At 42.2% G+C, this 23,530-nt stretch overlaps 1 protein-coding gene across 3 annotated transcripts in view; it reads right to left on the bottom strand.

The window, feature by feature from the left end:
* The window catches only part of LOC106601829 (brain-specific angiogenesis inhibitor 1-associated protein 2-like protein 1), a 69,746-nt gene extending 56,297 nt beyond the window's left edge, over nt 1–13,449 (bottom strand). The window contains exons 1-3 of one of the 3 annotated variants that reach the window (XM_045715554.1): nt 13,084–13,449; nt 7,422–7,497; nt 7,057–7,143 (exon numbers count right to left, since the gene is read on the bottom strand). In XM_045715554.1, the coding sequence (XP_045571510.1) occupies nt 7,057–7,143; nt 7,422–7,497; nt 13,084–13,134 (214 nt within the window). In that variant the 5' untranslated portion in view covers nt 13,135–13,449. The remainder of the gene's footprint in view (nt 1–7,056; nt 7,144–7,421; nt 7,498–13,083) is intronic. The other 2 variants (XM_045715553.1, XM_045715552.1) reach the window with 2 other exon arrangements.
* Between the last annotated feature and the right edge of the window lie 10,081 nt (nt 13,450–23,530).

Raw genomic sequence — 23,530 nt, forward strand, 5'->3', positions numbered from 1 at the left:
GCTTCGGCACCTTGTAGAGTCCATCCTCTGATGAATTGAGGCTGTTCTGAGGCCAAAAGGGGGTGCAACTCAATATTAGGAAGGTGTTGCTAATGTTTTGTACACTCAGTGTATATTTAAGCAATAAGGCCCGAGGGGGTGTGGTATATGGCCAATATACCACAGCTAAGGGCTGTTCTTATGCACGATGCAATGCAGAGTGCCTGGATACAGGCCTTAGCCATGGAATATTGGCCGTATACCACAAACCCCTGAGGTGCCTTATTGCTATTATAAACTGGTTACCAACGCAATTAGAGCAGAAAAATACATGTTGGTTTACAGTCTGATATACCACGGCTGTCAGCCAATCAGCATTCAGGGCTCGAACCACCCAGTTTATAATCTGCAGTATGCAATAGATAAATAATCATATAATTTACATCTGATAACATCTGGAATGTACACACAAACACACTCACTCCAAGTTGTTTGGGAAAAAAGCATCTCTATGCTTGCATGCAAATCGTCCCACAGTCCCTCCGATGTTTTTGACTGCGGGCAAAAGAATCCTAGCATCAACAGCAGGTGCCACCTGACACTACAAAACATGGGTTATCTAAATGGGTTGGAAGCCATTCAAAATAATGGAGCAGACGGCAGTGTGTGTGTTCTCCCAACGGTGTCCCAGCGAGACAACATCCTACTTCAACACTGGGGTGGACAATGGCACCATCCGGACGGGCCTTCAGATAACCTGTCCATCCATGAGGACAGGACAGAATAGGAACGCAGTGAGACTGACAACTTGCATCACAGCACTGGTTGAGAAGGAGCTGCCTGGCAGACACATGAGAGATGACACTGTGTATTGCTGCATTTCTGTTTACTTCTCGGATTTCAAACCATCCAGAGAGTTGGGTTACATCTCAGAGACAGTGAGACAGAGAGTTGGGTTACATCTCAGAGACAGTGAGACAGAGAGTTGGGTTACATCTTAGAGACAGAACAGAGAGTTGGGTTACATCTCAGAGACAGTGAGACAGAGAACAGAGAGAACAGAGAGTTGGGTTACATCTCAGAGACAGAGAACAGAGAGTTGGGTTACATCTCAGAGACAGTGAGACAGAACAGAGTTGGGTTACATCTCAGAGACAGTGAGACAGAACAGAGTTGGGTTACATCTCAGAGACAGTGAGACAGAGAACAGAGAGAACAGAGAGTTGGGTTACATCTCAGAGACAGAGAACAGAGAGTTGGGTTACATCTCAGAGACAGAGAACAGAGAGTTGGGTTACATCTCAGAGACAGTGAGACAGAGAACAGAGAGAACAGAGAGTTGGGTTACATCTCAGAGACAGAGAACAGAGAGTTGGGTTACATCTCAGAGACAGTGAGACAGAACAGAGTTGGGTTACATCTCAGAGACAGTGAGACAGAGAACAGAGAGAACAGAGAGTTGGGTTACATCTCAGAGACAGAGAACAGAGAGTTGGGTTACATCTCAGAGACAGTGAGACAGAACAGAGTTGGGTTACATCTCAGAGACAGTGAGACAGAGAACAGAGAGAACAGAGAGTTGGGTTACATCTCAGAGACAGAGAACAGAGAGTTGGGTTACATCTCAGAGACAGAGAACAGAGAGTTGGGTTACATCTCAGAGACAGTGAGACAGAGAACAGGGTTTAATGATATTAAGAACAGTAAGGACTACTGTGTCTTGTTCAAACCTCCATCTTCTCCATCTTCATTAAGTCAACTGTGACAGTGACTGCTCGCAATGTCAACCAGAAAAGGTCATGAGTCTGGGTGTTTGGCTTCCTGGATGAAAGAATGAAAGGACAGTCCTTCACACTGACATTTGAACCCTGGAGGTGGAGGGAGGAAGCAGGAGAGGGAGGGAAGGAAGGTATGTGTCAATCCTCCACTGACTCAAGAGTCTCTTGTTTCTAGGCTGATCAGTTCAGGTTTCTCTGTGGCAGCTCAGTAGACTCCAGATATTCCCCAGGTTACAGAGGCACGGGGGAGGCCTGACTGACGCAGAGACTGCTGCAACTCAGGGTTTATCAGGCTCTGATAGGTAGGCTCTCACAACATGCACCCATATCATTGATCGACCGGTAGACCATTTGTCCTTACAGCTTTTCCATGAATTTCGACTTTAAAGTTCCAAGATAAAGGCTGAGGAAATAGGACTTAGTGGTTATGGGCCGACACTCAGAACTTTTTACATACAGGACCTGGAAAGGAGTAGTTGCTGCCATAGTCATTTCCCAATATGACAGTGCTCAAGTCAATAGAAGTCAATGCAGGAACGTAAGATGTGAAAGATCATTTCCACTTGAAGTTAGAGTACATGCCCAGTTCAATTCCTGAATCGATGTACTGTAATTCAAATAGAGACCCCAACTTTGGATCATACTGTACATTAAATCAGAGTTCTTTGTATTGATCGCATTGGTCCTGACAAGCCAGTTGGCGAAGAGTAAAGCCACATTGTTCTCAGAGACAGCTGCATGTGGTGGTCACTGGTCAAGCATTACAGAGCGGTCTGCTATACAGTACATTAAGGAAAGTACTCAGACCCCTTCACTTTTTCCACTTTGTTACCTTAAGGTCTTATTCTAAAAAGAATGAAAATGTTTTAAAAAAATCCTCATCAATGTACACACAAAACCTCATAAAGGTAAAGCGAAAACAGGTTCAGAAATGTTTGCAAATTATTTCAAAAATAAAAACAAGAAATACCTTATTTACATAAGTATTCAGACCCTTTGCTATGAGACTCGAAAATTGAGCTCAGGTGCATCCTGTTTCCATTGATCATCCTTGAGATGTTTCTACAACTTGATTTGAGTCCACCTGTGGCAAATTCAATTGATTGGACATGATTTGAAAAAGGCACACACCTGTCTATATCAGGTCCCACAGTTGACAGTGCATTTCAGAGCAAAGACCAAGCCGTGAGGTTGAAGGAATTATCCGTAGAGCTCCGAGACAGGATTGTGTCAAGGCATACATCCAGGGAAGGGTACCAAAAAATGTCTGTAGCATTGAAGGTCCCCAAGAACACAGTGGCTTCCATCTTTCTTAAATGGAAGAAGTTTCGAACCACCAAGACTCTTCCTAGAGCTGGCCGCCCGGCCAAACTGAGAAATCGGGGAAGAAGGGCCTTGGTCAAGGAGGTGACCAAGAACCGATGGTCACCCTGTCAGAACTCCAGAGAGATGGGATACCTCTGTGGAGATGGGAGAACCTTCCAGAAGGACAACCATCTCTGCAGCACTCCACCAATCAGGCCATTATGGTAGAGTGGCCAGACGGAAGCCACTCCTCACTAAAAAGGCACACAACATCCCACTTGGAGTTTGACAAAAGGCGCCTAAAGGACTCTCAGACCATGAGAAACAAGATTCTCTGGTTTGACGAAACCAAGATTGAACTCTTTGGCCTGAATGGCAAGCGTCACGTCTGGAGGAAACCTGGCACCATCCCTACGGTGAAGCATGGTGGTGGCAGGATCATACTGCAGGGATGTTTTTCAGCAGCAGGGACTGTTTTTCAGTCAGGACTGAGGGAAAGATGAACGGTGCAAAGTACAGCGAGATCCTTGACGAAAACCTGCTACAGAGCACTCAGACTGGGGTGAAGGTTCACCTTCCAACAGGACAACGACCCTTAGCACACAGCCAAGACAATGCAGGAGTAGCTTCAGGACAAGTCTCTGAACGTCCTTGAGTGGCCCAGCCAGAGCCTGGACATGAACCAGATCGAACATCTCTGGAGAGACCTGAATATAGCTGTGCAGTAATGCTCCCCATCCAACCTGAGGACCTGCAGAGAAGAAATATAGGTGTGCCATGCTTGTAGCTTCATACCCAAGAAGACGCGAGGCTATAATCGCCGCCAAGGGTGCTTCAACAAAGTACTGAGTGAAGGGTATGAATACTGTGTTGTTTACACACACACACACACACACACACACACACACACACACACACACACACACACACACACACACACACACACACACACACACACACATTTAATCAATTTTAAAATAAGGCTGTAACGTAACAAAATTTGGAAAAAGTCAAGGGGTCTGAATATTTTCTGAATGCACTGTATATAAACAGCTGTATTCACAGTCAGTGCTCTGGGTTAACAGCCTTCATTAGGCTAGATTAGACACATACCAGAGGACTCTACACACCCTGCACCTTTTCCCCGACTGTCCCCGACACAGGGGGAGGATTAGGGCCAGCGGTCAGTGTGACTCAGCTGGGTGGAGAGGTCAAAGCCTCACCTATATGTGGTTCCCTTTCACATGGATCAGTTACAGGACCGGGAGGAATAGAAACTACAGACACACACCCAGAACTGCTACTGACAGCCTCCGACTGGGTTCTCTACCGCAATCCTTTATTTAGATTTTCCCTTAGGGGAAGTTCTATTGAATTAAATTGTACACTATTAAAAGAACTGGACAATGGAAACACACATACTGGTTTGCTGTTACTGCTGCGGACAAAAGCAAAGCAGCGGAGGGTAGTTGCAATGGAGGACAGCAAAACGCCTAAGAGCACAGCTTTACCAGAGACAGCAGAACCCCTAACAGCATAGCTTACCAGAGACAGCAGAACCCCTAACAGCATAGCTTTACCAGAGACAGCAGAACCCCTAACAGCATAGCTTACCAGAGACAGCAGAACCCCTAACAGCATAGCTTTACCAGAGACAGCAGAACCCCTAACAGCATAGCTTACCAGAGACAGCAGAACCCCTAACAGCATAGCTTTACCAGAGACAGCAGAACCCCTAAGAGCATAGCTTTACCAGAGACAGCAGAACCCCTAACAGCATAGCTTACCAGAGACAGCAGAACCCCTAACAGCATAGCTTACCAGAGACAGCAGAACCCCTAACAGCATAGCTTACCAGAGACAGCAGAACCCCTAACAGCATAGCTTTACCAGAGACAGCAGAACCCCTAACAGCATAGCTTACCAGAGACAGCAGAACCCCTAACAGCATAGCTTACCAGAGACAGCAGAACGCCTAAGAGCATAGCATACCAGAGACAGCAGAACCCCTAACAGCATAGCTTACCAGAGACAGCAGAACCCCTAACAGCATAGCTTACCAGAGACAGCAGAACCCCTAACAGCATAGCATACCAGAGACAGCAGAACCCCTAACAGCATAGCTTACCAGAGACAGCAGAACCCCTAACAGCATAGCTTACCAGAGACAGCAGAACCCCTAACAGCATAGCTTACCAGAGACAGCAGAACCCCTAACAACATAGCATACCAGAGACAGCAGAACCCCTAACAGCATAGCATACCAGAGACAGCAGAACCCCTAACAACATAGCATACCAGAGACAGCAGAACCCCTAACAACATAGCATACCAGAGACAGCAGAACCCCTAACAACATAGCATACCAGAGACAGCAGAACCCCTAACAACATAGCATACCAGAGACAGCAGAACCCCTAACAACATAGCATACCAGAGACAGCAGAACCCCTAACAGCATAGCTTACCAGAGACAGCAGAACCCCAAACACACTGGAGGCTGCTGAGGGGAGGACGGCTCATAATAAGGGCTGGAACGGGGCACATGGAATGACATCAAAGACATGGAAACCGTGTTTGATGTATTTGATAACATTCCACCGATTCCGCTCCAGTCATTACCACGAGCCCGTCCTCCCCAATTAAGGTGCCACCAACCTCCTGTGCCCTAACATCATAGCCTTACCAGAGACAACAGAAGCCCTTACAGCATTTTCTTCCTAATGTTTTTATATATTTATGGTGATTTATCAGGGGGTGCTGCAGCACCCCTACATCCCATGGCTATGGTTTTACTCCAGCAGCAACCAGCTGAGGCGCTGCAGCAGAAATTCCACTCAAAATAGGCTCTGTATGCTGCTCGTGTGTGACAGTTGTGTTGGATAAATACGATAGCCTACATAACCACTAACGAAAATACACACGCACCAATTTAAATCAACTACATTATGCAAATTAACCTGTAAACTAATAAGCATGACATCAAATGTGTTTACATGGACTGGTATTTCCATCAATGAATACAAATGAATACTGAATATTGTTCTTTCTCCCAGTCAATTTGGCCAGCAACAATTTTATTTATTGTCTTTTCATTTATTTTATTGGCCAAAAGCCAGCAATTACCAGCTAACGGAAACCATGACACACACACACAGCTTTGTTTCCGTGACATTTCTGTACTTTTTGGAGTGTACAAATGTTTGACCATTAAAAATCATATTTTCCCAAAACCTGAATCTAACACCTAACCCCAAAACCCCTAACCCCAAAACCTTAAGCTTAAAATAGCATTTGAACAAATTCAGGACATTCAGGTGAATTGATAGAACATTGAGGTCCTGATAATGTAGGAAAACAAGTATAGCTCAGTCTTACTGTGCAGCAGGATTTAATCAGCAGCTTGTCCCAGTGCAGCAGGGAAGCACGCACACACAGACAGACACAGACAGACACAGACAGACACAGACAGACACAGACAGACACAGACAGACACAGACAGACACAGACAGACACAGACAGACACAGACAGACACAGACAGACACAGACAGACACAGGGCTGCAAATGAGCATCCAGATTCAGGGGACAGATGTGGATCCTTGCTGTGCTAAAGTGTATTGGTGTGATCACTGGGCAGAGCAAGTCAAATCAGTGTAATTTTCCACCATGGGATTTAATCCCAGTTGGAGGTGTAGTATATTTAAGGTGTATGGGTGCCACTTTACTGGAGCTATTGTCTGGCTGGTGACCACATTGGAGTAGAACTCATGTACATACAGTACAGTCCAGCCAAAGCTCAGCTCCACAGCTGGGTTTGATGGAGGCGTTGGGATGGGAGGGACTATTGGCACCATCCCCCTCACCAAGGGGATAGGTGATGCATCTACAAAGATCAATAAGAGATCCAAAAGAGGTCCACCAAGGGTCTCAATGGAGTTAAATCTGAGACGTTCAGATATGGACTGTAACATGGTCACGGAGGTAAGACTTACCCAACTCCCTGGAGACAGGAGAGACCGCAGCATTCTCTCCGATCTTAGAGACCGCATCAAAGTACACCTTTCCAGCCAGGCTCATCGCTGTAAAAAATAAGTATTGCTTTACAAAATGTGGAAATGCAGAGTGTAAAAGAACTACTACACAAGCACCCTGAATTTAAAAATCAGACCTACTGTTTATTATACATATAACACAGCTTTAAACAATGAACCATCTATGACTAATGCATGAGATAACTGAAGGTAAATGTTGGTTAGAAACATGTTCTGGTAACCCAGTAACCTGCCATGGCAATAGAATAGAGTACAGTGTAGTACAATACAGTACAGGACAGTTCAGTAATAAGACGGCTGCTCACCTGCCACTGATTTCTCATAGCTCTTCCCCAGGTTGACCAGGTTCCTGAGCCCAGGGTTGAACTGTTCCATTACATTCTGGGAAGAGGAGAGAAGATGGGTAGTTGGGTTAAATGGGGTCACCGTCACATCAACATGAGATATTCTCAGCCTTTTCTCACTTTCTCTCTTTAGTGTTTATTAGTGAGTGAGTGAGTGAGTGAGTGAGTGAGTGAGTGAGTGAGTGAGTGAGTGAGTGAGTGAGTGAGTGAGTGAGTGAGTGAGTGAGTGAGTGAGTGAGTGAGTGAGTGAGTGAGTGAGTTGGTGACAAAGTGATTGACGTATAGAGTGATTGATTAAACGAGCGACAGGAAAAGAAGTCAGTGAGTGAGTAGGTACACCATTCACACGGCTACAGAGGGTGGGACTCAGGCCAACGCACCATTGGGTGCACACTGCCTGCCCTACAGGTCACCTACAACACCAGGAGACACAGGAAGACCAAGAAGAACCTCAGGGATCTCAGGCACAGCCTGTTCTCCCCACTTACATCACCCTGTATAAGAGCATCATGGCTAAAACTGACACACTGACCAATAGCTTCTACCCCCAGACCATCAGGCTGCTGAATAGCCACCACTAGTCAGCTACTTGCCCCCCCTCCCTCCACACACACACCCCAATGTACATTTATCATTGTTACAGTTGTAAATAAGTGTATATTATAATTTGTGTTATTGTCCCATTCACTTCTCTTGACCTGCACTGTTGGAGCTTAAGAATTTCCCTGTACCCTGAAATTACATCTGGTAACCTGTGCATGTGACTAATGACCTCTAAACTAAACTAATACAGTTAGCTCTACAAACTATGACCAAAGCAGCCAATGATTAACCAGAGATTGACAAAGGACTGTGGCCTACACTCTGGCTTTCATCTGCATTCCAATGGCAACACTCCCATTCCTCTGACTGAGAAAGAGACAAAAATGGAAACAGAATATGGGAGTAGATGGAGAGAAAGAAGAGGAAATAAAAAAATAAAAAAGCGAGAGTGATGCATGTTATTATGCATGTTTAGAGATGATTTCCAATATCAAGAGGCTTTTTTGATTGACAGCTCCAATGGATTTCAATAAATCAGGAACGCAAGGGCTCTCTGACATATTTTCTTCATTTTCCCAGGAGCCTCCATTCAATAAAATGACAATGGATTTGACTGATATGGATCCTTGGGGACCAGTAAAGTCAGCTCCGTTATCCTATATAATTGATTCTCTGTGGGATCATGATCATTGTCTCAGGGGTCTTTCTTCCTGTACACACTTCTTCTCTTATTTGACAGCTTTCTTATTTATTAATGACATGCCATGTTATATCATGTTTACCTACTGTTTGGAAAGATAAGGGTGAGTTACAGCCAAGAACCCGGGAAATGAGATATAAATCCATAGTAGCATATCCGTACCGTCTTGTCTATGAACAAAGCAGGAGGAGAATCTAATGCAGTACGTTATGGCTATGCAGTCACACAGTAAACAGTAGACTACACAATGAAAAGTAGACAGTATGCAATTCACTGGTGAGTCAACTGATTTGTCAGTAAACTTGTTATTTAAGAGAGCACGGTAAATATGGATGTTATAATACATCGGCAGGTTATAATTCAGCCATTACTATGCTCAAGCAGGTCTCCATTATTCAGAAGGAAATAAAAACCTGCATAATGCTGCTTGGCTCCCAGGTAATATTTTAAATAGGACCATTTCAACCCTCATGGATCCTCTGTTGCATGTACTCACATCATATTAGGAATAAAGGCCGTGTTAATAAGCATGAGAAGCAGTCAGGAGCGGCTCAGTTGACTTGCCTACCACTGAGACCTAACTGGTGATGTTGGAGTAGGAGAGGGAGGCTGTCTAATCTTACCACAGTCAAACCCTGTAGCTAAATAATTAAACCTGTGGACAGTTTCCCCTCCGTTTCATCATCACCTCAAGGAGAGAGAGGAGCTAAAGGGGGGCTGTTCTGTTCCTGTTCTGACTGTCTCAGGGGACCAAAGTCTAACTCAGTCTAACTGCTCTCTGAGGTGGACTTCAATGCAAGTGAGGCACATCAAGGCATCCACTTGTTCCTTCTTTCTTTCTTTCATATTGCAGAGAGAAAGAGAGAGAGCACACCCTATCACTCAACAACCTGTCAAGTGTGTGCACTGTGAGGGTGCAACACTTGACACCAAGCAGAGCAAGTTACACAGTAATAGCTAATTAATCCTTAAGAGTCTAAGCCGGTGGGGGGTTCTATTAAGTGAACATATGGAATTGTTTTAAGATGGTCATACCAAGGATCATTTAGCTATTATATTTGGAATCTTTTTAGCTTTCCTCTTATTTTTGCTTTTCCTTAGGGTGCTTTTTTTGTCTTTCAGTTTCTACTGTTATTCTTTAGTTTTTATCCTCTTATGTTTGTTGTGTAGTAACATTTTTTGATTTTATTTTCTTATGTTTTTTCCTGTGAAGCACATTGTGTTGCATTCATGTCTGAAATCTGCTATATAAATAAAGCTTGATTTGATACCTATAGGTATCAAAATATATATATTTGATGAAACACTGAATTTGGCCTTACTGCTATTAGCCCATCGAAATGCATTGAATAACAGATTCATACATGGAAAAATAAATCAAAAGGAAGTTTGTTTTAAAGTGTCTGTCCTATATCTGAGAGATAAGAAAGATCAGGAAATAATTGATATTATATTTATCCATATTTAACCCCTTTTTTTGGGGCACTAAAATAATTCCATATACTTCAATAAATGTTTTAACTGGTACCAGGATACATTCAGACGAGTCTTGTAAGCATGCTTGTGATAAAAGAAGAACACCATCGTGTTTGTGGGAGTCATCTGTAGGCCAAACCGTTCGGACACTACAGATGTTTTTGTGAGAAGAGCGATTTTCAGGATGTCTCATGGTCTGACAAACACAGCTGTAGCTCGGCCACCAGATATCTCTGGCTTAAACAGGCAGATTTGATGGGGATTTTGTTATTATGCGGGTGCGCGGAGGACATCGACTCTAGGGGGTTAATTAATGGGTATGACAACTAAAAACGGGTTTTCCAATGGCTTTGACAAGTGTCAAATTAATCCATTGATGTGGATAATGTAACACTTAGGGTAATGGTATTCTGATATAACACTGTAAGTAGCATTTGTGATACTCAAATGTAGAAAAAAAAGGGACCCAAGACAACCAAGATTGATAGAAACAGTTTTCCCCCCCAAAAAGACAGCTTTCCCAGCAATAGATTTTATACCACCTACTCATCTGTCAAAATGAGAGGCCATTAACTGACACAGCTGGTGCGTGGTCAATGGACATTAGGGAACTAACGATGGGATAAAAAAGGATTAAATGTGGTGGAGAAAACAATGAGGGGGAGTACTTCTCTGCTATTATGCTTTCTATTCTGTCTATTCCCTCTAACCACCCAGACCCTGCCTAACGGCAAGTGTAGCTGATGAAATCATGACAATACATCACAGCTGGGCTACACTATGAGAAGGGTATAGTTAGGACAACCCTTATTCATTATCACAGTGAACTTAACTGTATAGGTTACAGTCTTAAGTAGACAGTAGGCTACTTGAAAGCCTGCTCAATGATGCTAGGCACATTTGCATTTTACATTTACGTCATTTAGCAGACGCTCTTATCCAGAGCGACTTACAAATTGGTGCATTCACCTTATGATATCCAGTGGAACAACCACTTTGCAATAGTACATCTATATCTTTTATTTTTGGGGGGGGGGGGGTAGGATTACTTTAGTGGTGTAGGCTAACTGAAGCCTCTCACGACAGAAGTATTGTTTTGTGCCTCTACATCAGGGATGGGCAACAGGCAGCCTGCGGATCAATTTTAGAAATGTGGTTGTGCATCACCAGATCGCTTGTTATGTCAGTCACTCGATTAGCCCATGTCAGCTAACATTTTTTAGATTGGTAAATGAATCTAACGGCAAGCTATCTAAAGTTGTAGTAGGCTAAGCATGGTGGAATTACCAACCGGGGGACCCATTGATCATCTAATATACTTAAATACTGCAAACATTTGTCCCCACCCAATGGCAAAATGTGTACAATTGCAGGAAATTAACTCAAACTTTTTTTTAAATGATCTTCGGCTAGGGCCGCTCTGACTGCATGTGTGGATGTGGGTACGCAGACCCACGAGCCACTGCGGCCCCTCATGATGAGTTCCCATTTTTTGTGGCCCCCACCTGCTTCAAAGTTGCCCATCTCTCCTCTACATAATGTTCTTAGTAGCCTATGGCATGTGTGTCTACTGTACACGCATAGCATAGTACAATAGTACACTACATGACCAAAAGTATGTTGACACCTGCTCATCGAACATCTCATTCCATAATATGGAGTTGCCCCCCGCTGCTATAACAGCCTCCACTCTTCTGGGAAGGCTTTCCACTAGATGTTGGAACATTAATGCGGGGAGTTGCTTCCATTCAGCCACAAGAGAATTAGTGAGGTCGGGCACTGATATTGGGCAATTAGGCCTGGATCGCAGTCGGCGTTCCAATTCATCCCAAAGGTGTTTGATGGGGTTGAGGTCAGGGTTCTGTGCAGGCCAGTCAAGTTCTTCCACACCGATCTCGACAAACCATTTCTGTATGGACCTCGCTTTGTGCACAGGGGCATTGACATGCTGAAACAGGAAAAGGCCTTCCACAAACTGTTGCCACAAAGTTGGAAGCACAGAATCGTCTAGAATGTCATTGTATGCTGTAGCGTTAAGAGTTCCCTTCGCTGGAACTAAGGGGCCCAGCCCAAAGCATGAAAAACAGCCCCAGACCATTATTCCTCCTCCACCAAACTTTACAATTGGCACTATGCATTTGGGCAGGTAGTGTTCTCCTGGCATCTGCCAAACACAGATTAGTCTGTCGGTCTGCAAGATGGTGAATTCATCACGCAGAGAACGCGTTTTCACTGCTCCAGAGTCCAATGGCGACGAACTTTACACCACTCCAGCCAGCGTTTGGCATTGTGGATGGTGAGTTTAGGCTTGTGGGCGGCTGCTTGACCATGGAAACCTATTTCATGAAGCTCACATCGAACAGCTCTTGTGCTGACGTTGCTTCCAGAGACAGTTTGGAACTCGGTAGTGAGTGTTGCAACTGAGGACAGAGGATTTTTATGTGCTACGTGCTTCAGCAGCCCAGTTCTGTGAGCTTTTGTGGCCTACCACTTCGCAGCTGAGCTAGAAGTTTCCACTTCACAATAACAGCACTTACAGTTGACTGGGGCAGCTCAACTGTCAGCAACGGGTGTGGCTGAAATAGTCGAATCCATTAATTTGAAGGGGTGTCCACATACTTTTGTATATATAGTGTATATCTAGTCTTTCTGGCTACAGGCCTACAATATTTGGGTGACACAAGTAGTGAGCAACCTGTTATCAACACCACCTTCGGGAATTCAGGCAACTTCTGAGAACTGAGGAAGTTATTACCCTACATAGTAAAACAACATTTCAGGTGTTTATATGGGAGGTGTTTTCACGGGGAAAGCCCGACCATTTATGGTATCTCATAAAGGTTAATTCACAGCTAATTATGGTACATTGATTCAAGCAACACATGGTCTCATACGGTCGTTTACCTTGTATGTACTTTCGGTGAGCTTGTTCACTTCTTCAGGGTCCCTCGACATGGTTATATCCCTTTAAGCGCCCGTTTAAAACAATACAAATGTCCAGAATAAACTCCCCAGACAGAATAAATATGTGACACTATCGATCAATCGAATTCCTCATAACAAGCGCGCGCTCCATATAGCCTGCCGAGAAAGATCCTATTTACCTGGCGTTCCCTACTACAGTAGTCGTTCATGAAAAAGGAGAGACAATTTCTTCCTTAGGCAACGGTGCGTTCTCAAAGGACCGCCTGGGGTAAAAGCTGAGCTGTCAAACTTCTGCTTCGATTAACAGTGAGTCGGTTGGTAGGAAAGGTAGGCGGGCAGGGTGTTATTGTTCGACGTCATTCATTAGTGCTATGAAAGGTGACAGTCTACAGTGGACACTGGCAGGTGTAGGGCGCTCCCTGGAGGCGACCAATGGCCAACCACGTGGGCAGAATATGTATAATCTATGGAATAATTATAATCCATATCCTATTTATCAATACAAAGATAAATAATTGAAAAACACTAGACACATTTTATTTAGGCTATACCCTTCCCTTTCTTTCCCACTCACAGGTAGGCATAGGCCTCGATAAATTTAGAAACAAAACTTTATCAGGCTCAAACCTGTTGCTGCAATTTGACATAATATAGTGATGGGTCGTTCGCGAACGAATGGTTCTTTTTGAACTGATATTTTTGGTGAACGTCGGGAGCCGAATCGCATCGGATGAAAGAACCGTTAATTTGGCTACCTGATTTGCATATTGGTAAAAAAAATTGTTTTAGTTTTTCAGGCCATCTATTAATTTTGCCAGGTACAAATGTATTTTAACATGCATTTCACGATCTGACATAATGGTAGCCTACCTTCTGGGCTGTACATTGGAAATTAGCATTTTCTTTCATTGTTCAGGGTAAATGTTTACCATGTTGGGGTCCCTAGTGGCGCGGCGGTCTAAGGCACTGCATATTAGTGCAAGAGGCGTCACTACAGTCTCTGGTTCGAATCCAGGCTGTATCGCATCCGGCCGAGATTGGGAGTCTCTGCGTCGGCCGGGGTAGGCCATCATTGTACATTTGTTCTTAACTGATTCGAACCAGAGAATGATGGTTCAAAAAACGAAGTTTGTTAGCCAGATGTTCCGTCTCTTTTACTTGAAGTGAGCCAAAAGTCTAGAAAAAGTGTATCCTTGAAGTGGTAATATAATATTTACAAGTGAAGAGAAGATCGATATCACTAAGAACTACATACAACAAGCCACATAAATAACCATAATAATAACACAAGTGTTACAGCAGTGCCTATGTCGAACTCTGATTCAGGACATCCTCTCCTGATTAGCCTACAATCAACAACGGAGATAAGCAATAAAACGGGAGGGAATTCGCCTTCGACAGCGATGTAATGGTCCGTCTGACATGCAGTGGAGAATCACTCGATGAATAAAGTCAGGAGAGTACTAGGGCAGGGCAAAGGGCATGTTGTCCCTATATTTGTCCAATAGGTATCTGCTGTCCCTGGCTGGGATATTAGCACAACAACATACAGTTCCATCACTATCCAACAGATGGCAGTCGCTGCCAAAGTTCAATTCAGTGCCTGATGATGGTAGGAGAGGGTGTGTGGGAACATTACAAGCCTAATACAAAGTAATCTAATTTTAGAACACTCAACCTTTACATGGCATGATATAAATGCCATTTCTGGCCTTCCCTCGTTGGATGTTACTTGCCCAGAAATGTATTATTTTTCCCCTATGATGGATTTGCTATAACTATTGCATGCATTGCATCACTTTTGGGCCTGTGATTTGACAACCACTAACAAATCTATTTGGTTCACTTAACCTCAAATCAATGAGAGGCAGAGAAATTCCATGCATATAGATTTTAAAAGCAAATTTACAGAACCTTTGCCTGTAAATGTCAGTTCAAGTCGAAGCCTGGAGTTTGTGCCCAGGGAGAGCCCCAGAGCAGATAGGATAGAATGTGATATGAGTCCAGGGCCTCTGGTTCTATTTGGACTATTGTATTCCCACACCGCCATTTTGCCTTCAGATGACAATGTCATGTTTTATTATTTCCTGAATCGATATTAAAGTTGGAATCCGTGAAACTGCCATGTCCATTTGCTATATTACAACAACAAAGACGTTACTTCAAACAACGAACACTGTTCTTTCCCCCCTCAGACATCATTTCAAGCGCGATAGAACAGCTGACTATGTACTAGGCCTACATTTTTTTTTTACCACAACGCAGGATGATCATCTCCTCCGTTTGAAAACAATAACAAATAAACTTTCTCTGATCTCACACACACTCAGTTGGAATGGGAACGACGTCTCTCTCTCTCTCTCTCCATTTGTGTAATTACTGGAAAGTCCTTGAGTTGCTAATACCTCAAGGTTTTTGTCAATTTGGTATGGAATGCACCACTAGAATGAGTAAATCAGTTAACATGACATCATGAAAGACTTGACATTTTTGTTGATGTTTTTGAAAGTGATAGGCCTATGAATAGATATTATCAATAGCGGGTTGCCTCAGTGCAGATGTAACAGCTTAACGATCAAAATGATTATACTGCAGTACTGCACATACAGTTTGGCTGATATATGATAATATACTGTATATACAGTACCAGTCAAAAGTTTGGACATACCTACTCATTCAAGGGTTTTTCATTATTTTGTACTATGTTCTACATTATAGAATGATAGTGAAGACATCAAGACTATGAAATAACACATATGAAATCATGTAGTAACCAAAAAAGTGTTAAACAAATGAAAATATATTTTATATTTGAGATTCTTCAAAGTAGCCACCCTTAGCCTTGATGACAGCTGGTATGTAAACTGGTCTGTAACTTACTGTATGTAACTTATCATTGCTAATAATGAGCTATTTGTTAACTGAGAAAAGTTAATATATTTTACCTCTCTGGTGTATGTGACAATCAAACGAATATATATATATATATATATATATATATATATATATATATATATATATATATATATGGGGGTAAGTACATATATATATGGGGGTAATAATATAGTACATATATATGGGGGTAAGTACATATATATATGGGGGTAATATACATATATATGTGACAATCAAACGATATATATATATATATATATATATATATATATATTGGGGTAAGTACATATATATATATATATATATATATATATATATATATATATATCGTTTGATTGTCACATACACCAGAGAGGTAAAATATATGAACTTTTCTCAGTTAACAAATAGCTCATTATTCGCAATGATAAGTTACATACAGTAAGTTACAGACCAGTTTATGACTGTTAGAATTGAAGTGGATGAGCACATATTGACAAAATGTCAATTATTATTCATTGTCAACTTCTATACTACAGTTTTTAACAATCACTTTGGCACTAATTTCAGAACCTTGTGGTCATTTTTCAAAACTCTAGACACAAAACTCAAAACGGTCATCACTTGTAACACAGGCTGTCCAATGTTCAAAACATTGCATTGTGCATTCATATCTTTAAAGAAACCTTGCACTTGCAGAATCATTGGTTCAAATAACTAATTTATCATTAAATACCATAGGAATATTCATTTACAGTTTTTCTCAGTCGCTTTGGTGCATTTCTTAGATCAAAAGTGCCATTCTTGATACTACTTGTACAAATTCCAAATCATCTAGTCACTTGTGCACATCATTAAAGCAATTTCTTATTCCTTTGAACAAATTGCAATTGCTTTTGTACATATTGCAATTGATAATGTACAAGTGTCAGCTTTTTTCCACATTTTCAATTACTCATGTCATGTTGATCAAAAGATAGTAGATGGTTCTCTGTTGAATAGTCTTACCCCTCAAAACATCTAGGCATTAGTTCCTTGCATAAGCCATTACATGCAAAATTGTTGAACTATTTGTCATAAACTGTCAAGCATAGTTTCTCACATTTCTATTAGACCTTTTGTACAAAAATGTGAATTGATGAATGGTGCAGGTGAAATTGACCCTCACTCATGAAGGAATGTAAAGTGTTAGTTCAACCAACAATCAACCAGTTGTCTAAATTGCTCAAAGGTGCATCTCATGAAGAATCAATTGGCAAGCATATATAGACAGACCACAACACAGAGTTGCAATTTTCCAATAATGGATGGACCAGGAAACGAACAGGGTCAACAGCCAAGAGGAGGAAGAAGAGGAGCAAGGATGCATGGTGGAAGGCAAAACAGAGGAAGAGGCAGAAGAGGACATAGGCGCATATCTGATGACATAAGGGCCACTATTGTAGACCATGTTGTCAATCATGGCCTTACAATGGCTGAGGCGGGTCGAAGGGTGCAGCCGAATATTGGGAGATCAACCGTGTCCTCAATAGTTCAAACGTTTCGAAGAGAGAACAGGTATGTCCACCAATGCACAGTGCACAGTTACTGTATATAAGCAGTATACTGTATACTTCCTACAATGCTTCATATTACAGTAGTCCACTTGTATTTTACAGCATACAGAAATTTACTCTATACAGATACATACTGCACCTTACATGCACCCACCTGTATGTTTTACAGTAAAATGTGTGTTCGCATAGTTTTTGTCTATGTGAAAGTGTGCGATGCATCACTGCATTTTTCCCCACATAGGACTGCAAGATTACCTCAAACCGGTGGCAGAGGACGCCTTTTCACACCTCAACAGGAGGAGGCTATTTGCACCATGGTCCAAGCAAACAATGCCATGAGACTCAGGGAAATACAAAGGACCATTATAGAAGACAACGATGTCTTTGAAAACATCCATACGGTTAGCATCTCAACCATCGACAGGGTGCTGCATAGAAACCAGATGAGTATGAAACAGCTGTACCGTGTACCATTCCAAAGGAATGAGGACAGAGTTAAGGAGCTACGGTACCAGTATGTACAGGTAAAACATATATCTATGTAACTACTTTACAGCAACATTTTATAGTGATACATAGTACAGTAAGCATAAACTGCACACATTTCCATTGCTGTGGAAGGAACATGCAATATATGTACATTTTATGTCACTCTTCCTTACCAAAACAAATTCAACTGTGTGTTCTGGGATATAGCGTATAATGGAGTTGGAATCAAGTGAACCCTCTCACAACTTTGTATACGTGTATGAGACTGGCTTCAACCTGACCAAATGCAGAAGGCGGGGTCGGAATATCATCGGTCACAGAGCTACTGTGGATTTGCCAGGCCAACGGGGAGGAAATATCACCATGTGTGCTGCTATTTCGGAGCATGGTGTCCTAACCCATATCCCCCTTATAGGGCCATACAACACCCAGCATCTACTCAACTTTTTAGAGACTCTCTGCAGGGCTCTCATCCCTGATGATGAGAGGGGTCTGTTTAGAGAGGATTTGCCAAAGTATGTGGTCATTTGTGATAATGTGAGTTTCCATCGATCAAACATCATAAGGCAATGGTTTGTGAACCACCCGAGGATGCTCATAGAATTCCTCCCACCTTACTCACCATTCCTTAACCCAATTGAGGAGTTATTTTCAGCATGGAGGTGGAAGGTGTACGATCGTCAGCCACACACACAGATGACCCTGCTGGCTGCAATGGATGCAGCATGTGAGGACATCACAGTAGACGCCTGCAGAGGATGGATAAGGCATTCCAAAAGATTCTTTCCACGTTGCATTGGAAGGGAAAATATCCGGTGTGATGTGGATGAGAATATGTGGGCCGACAGACAGGAACGTCTGGATGTGTAGAGACAGCACCAGAACAGTGCTGCGGGCAAAGTTGTGCCTTAGGGGTGGTTTCCTGTGTTTCTTTAAAAAAAAAAAAAAATCTCCCTTTGTGCCCCTTGGGTTGGCCAGTCTCTTTCAATCAATAACCCACATACAGTAATATGTAAATAGTTCTGTTGAAATTGATATATGCCATAGAAGTGCAGCCTTGTGCATTTTCAATACAGTAACTGTCATCCAAACTGTAGCCTAAGTTTACATCAGGTAATACTGTCAAAGTACACAGTTCCATTGACAACATGCCTAAACATTTTGACGACCTTGTTCGTGAACAATGACTCAATGACATATCATTCTGATGACACTGACATGATCATTGGCATGAATATTTACTTTTGAGAGATGTACTAAGGATTTTTAGTGACTGACTAGCTTTAGAAACACATCTATTGTATATTGCAGTTTGTACAAATTGTTCTGAGAAATGCACTTATTATTTTGCACATGTTAGGGATGATGTGAAAAATGCACCAAAGCGACTGAGAAAAACTGTAGATCACCCACACACAAGATACCAATAGTTTCACTGTGTAGTTGTTCGTACAATCATTAAATATTGTAGTACAAAATATGTGATACATGTTTCATTAATACATCACTGTAAAAGGACTAGTAGAGAGAATACTACAGACACAGTGGAATCATTGAACAAAATATGAAATTTATTGATGAAATACAATAAAATCACAACATAAGTTTCTTTGAATCAAAGCTAAAATAATTATCTACAAAAAAGAAAAAACAGTTAAAGGTCAACTGCAGTGTTCTTCACCTGGCTCACTGTAAAAAGCAGAACAAAAGATTGATTACTGTACTTCTATATTTCCCTTAAACCTGTCTTGTTGATTTGGCCACAGGTTCTCATTCACATCACAATGGATGTTTTCATTAGCCAAACATCTTGGGAAGAATCTTCGGGCGAATCCAGGCCTGACACTGGTCTGCCATGATGTCATTGCATGCGTCATCCATGGCCTGGAGAAGGGTGGCTTGTTCGTGAGGGCGCCTATCATATACCTTCCACCTCCATGTGGAGGAAATATCTTCAATCGGGTTAAGGAAAGGAGAGTATGGGGGTAAGTACAGGGTGGTAAATTGTGGATGGGCCTGAAACCATGCTTACACCATTTGATCATGGTGGAACCTGACATTATCCCACACAATGACATAGGTCATGCCATCAGCTCTACAGACCTGATTTAGCTCATCAAGGAAGGTTACATTCGAACAGCGAATCATGTGGCTGCCTGCAACTCAATATATAGAGTATATAGAATAGAGAGCTTTAGATGTTGTTTGACCAAACATTAGAACGGACAAGATGCGTAATCTAAGCAACTTTGACCGTGGTATGATTGTTGATGCCACACATGGTGATTCCAGCATCTCAGAAACAGCTGCCCTCCTGAGATTTTTAATCACTACAGTCTCTAGAGTTTACAGAGAATGGTGTGATTAACAAAACACATTCAGTGAGCGGCAGTTCTGTGGGCAAAACACCTTGTTAATGAGAGAGGTCAGAGGAGAATGTCCAGACTCATTCAAGCTAACAGAAAGGCCACAAATGCTCAAATAACAGCTGTTTAAAACAGTGGTGTGCAGAATGGCATGTCTCAACGTACGAATAATTCAGGCTGTTGTGGAGGCAAAAGGGAGTCCTACCCAGTACCAGATAGGTGTACCTAATAAAGTGGCCAGAAATGGTATTGTCATACCAGAAGTGATGTATTTTTCTGTAAAAACCATTTGCAACTCCACAATACTGTTTTATGAGTTTAGGAACAATAGGGTTCCATTGTTTTGTCCAAGCAAGCTGATCTCCACACCCTCATTTTCTTCTCCCTCTCTCATTGTTCACATCTTGCTGTCTCACTCAAGGACACGTTTCTATCAGTGCTGAGTGAATAGACACTGACAGTGGTGCTGATGGTGCAGGAAGCAGTCAGCTTTCAGAAGACCGCCTCGTTATTGTTAAATCAGCAAGGCCACCTAGCTCCTATTGACGTGCTTTTCTTGCCTTTCTTCACATAAATGTTTGATAAAGCAGCAAGGAAAGAGTGAAGGAAACGACACCTAGGACGAAACTGCATATTGTTCATGTGACAACTAGTATCCAGTCAGTACTGCAATTAGCTAGTCCTGAAATACTTGTGTGATTTACGCAATGCACCTACCCATACCTTTCCCAATCCCAGTCCTAGTTGGTCAGAGTGTGTGCAGGTGTTTGTTCCAGCCTAGCACTAACACATCTGATTCAACTAAAGGTGATCCAGATTGAGGCCATTATAAGTTGCTCATTTTGATCAGCTATGTTGAGGCAATATCCTGCACTCACAGCAGCCCTCTGAGTATAGAGACCTCCGTCTTAGACTGTCTCCTTTTGGTCCATTTGTAAACTGCCTCAAGATGATCTAAATGAAGGAATTTTGTAAATTGAGTGTTCTAATATTCAAGTCTTGCAACCCGTTCCCAACCCAGTCCAATTTGAGGAACACCAAGCATCAGGATACATCGTACTGAACCTCCAGCAATGAAAACAGTGAGATCTCGTTAGTATGAGATGAACTGAGCTGCAAGCAGAACACAGGCAGCAACCAGCAACCCATTATGCTTAGATCTATTTCTTCTGTCTGAGTAATTATTAGACCACTGGCAAAATACAGATTTTTGTTGGACAGGGAATACATTAAGGCACTGTGTCTATGCTCTGAGAACACTTGGTGCTGCAGCCATCTTCTCAAAATTGCATAGCCCACTCGATTAGAGTGCAACTGTAGACACGAGAAGCTGTTCTTCTGAGGTTAATCAGCCAGTCATGGAAAGGACATACTGAAGTACAGCCACCACTTAGAGGATAATAATTTCAAGGCACAGCATTGAAGTAAATATCATATTTAATTAGCCTTTTGTGTCTCTATGGTTCAAGGTGTGTACTTACCTCTCTCGGATGCTCAAGGTGCTGTTGTTTTAGTATAAACATTTTCAAATGTCACTTATTTGCCTCCTTCAAACTTGTGTGCCTTACATATTCTCGAGAAGAAGTTGACCCTGAAGCTATTTTGTATTTTTCTGTGTTATAAAGCAGTGGCTGTTTTTCTTCTGTTGTTTCCTAAATGGAGTATGAATGTATGTATTTGGAGCAGTTATGGACCAAACAAATCCCCATTTCATTTATTGAGCATTGATTTATCCGTGCCAGACTGTTTCAAAGCTAGCCAGGGTGCCAGACTATTTCTACATTCATCAATGCTACATCCATTCCATAATTTCCATGTCCACCCAGACAGACTGGCCCTCTCCCACGTAGACCACTTCAAAGCCACAATGTTGTAACACGTTGAGTAATCTGAGATTCATTCCTATCGATTAACAATATTTTCTCACAGAAAAATGGCATGTGTAGGATGACTTGTATTGATATTCAGAAGCTAATACATCTTGCACCAATGCACACAGACAGCCAGCTGGCCAGTGGGGGCATACAACCCCAGCCTCTGTGATTGCTTTGATAATATTGTAGTGAGAGCCTTGCAGTGTGAACATTTCATAACATGAGTGAACTAACGCTGAGGGAAAGTCCACTGGGATCCACTCTGGTGGATGAGTCTGAGGCTCTCATAGAAACATCCACAGAGAAAATAAACTAAAAACTGTATTTTCAAATGCATTTAGTTAACAAAGCATGTCGTCATTTTTCTCCACAAGACACCACCACCTCACTACAAAGGTACGCTCTGCCAGATGTAGGGCTTGTTTAGTTAGATTCATTTGGGGGTATGGAAAGCCTCAACCCTATTCCTTCTTCACTTACTTCCTCCCATTCTTTGAGGTAACCACTGATCTAACAGTCTGTCACAGGTGTAGCCGTGTTGAATAGACGAAATCGCAGCCGGGATATGAATGCTCATCTTTTAATTACTTTAGAATAAAGCATACACGGGAAACCAATAAACATGAACGACTAGACAGCCTGTGAAACTATGTACTTACATACAGCAGTGCGAAATAAAACAACCCACAAAAACCAGGTGACAAACACACTCCTAATATATGACTCCCAATCAGGAACAACGATAACCAGCTGTCCCTGATCGGGAGCCACACAGACCAACATAGAAACAGAAATACTAGACAAACACATACCCAGTACTTCTGCCACGTCCTGACCACAAAACTAAACAACTACTCCCTCTGCTGGTCAGGACGTGACACAGTCATTGAACTGTGTTTATACAGTGTTCTAGTCATGGGTCATCCTATGTACAGTAACTACTCAATATATATATAGTGCCCTCGGAAAGTATTCAGACCCCTTGAATTTTTCCACATTTTGTTACATTACAGCCTTACTCTAAAATTAAAAAACAATACCCAATAACGACAAAAGGAAAACAGGTTTTTTGAAAATTTAGCAAATGTATTAAAATATAAAAACATAAATACCTTTTCAGACCCTTTGCTATTAGACGCTAAATTGAGCTCAGCTGCATCCTGTTTCCATTGATCATCCTTGAGATGTTTCTACAACTTGATTGTAGTCCACCTGTGGTAAATTCAATTGATTGGACATGATTTGAAAAGGCGCACACCTGTCAAAA

This window comes from Salmo salar, chromosome ssa03 (genome assembly GCF_905237065.1).
Source record: "Salmo salar chromosome ssa03, Ssal_v3.1, whole genome shotgun sequence".
Classification (NCBI taxonomy): domain Eukaryota; kingdom Metazoa; phylum Chordata; class Actinopteri; order Salmoniformes; family Salmonidae; genus Salmo; species Salmo salar.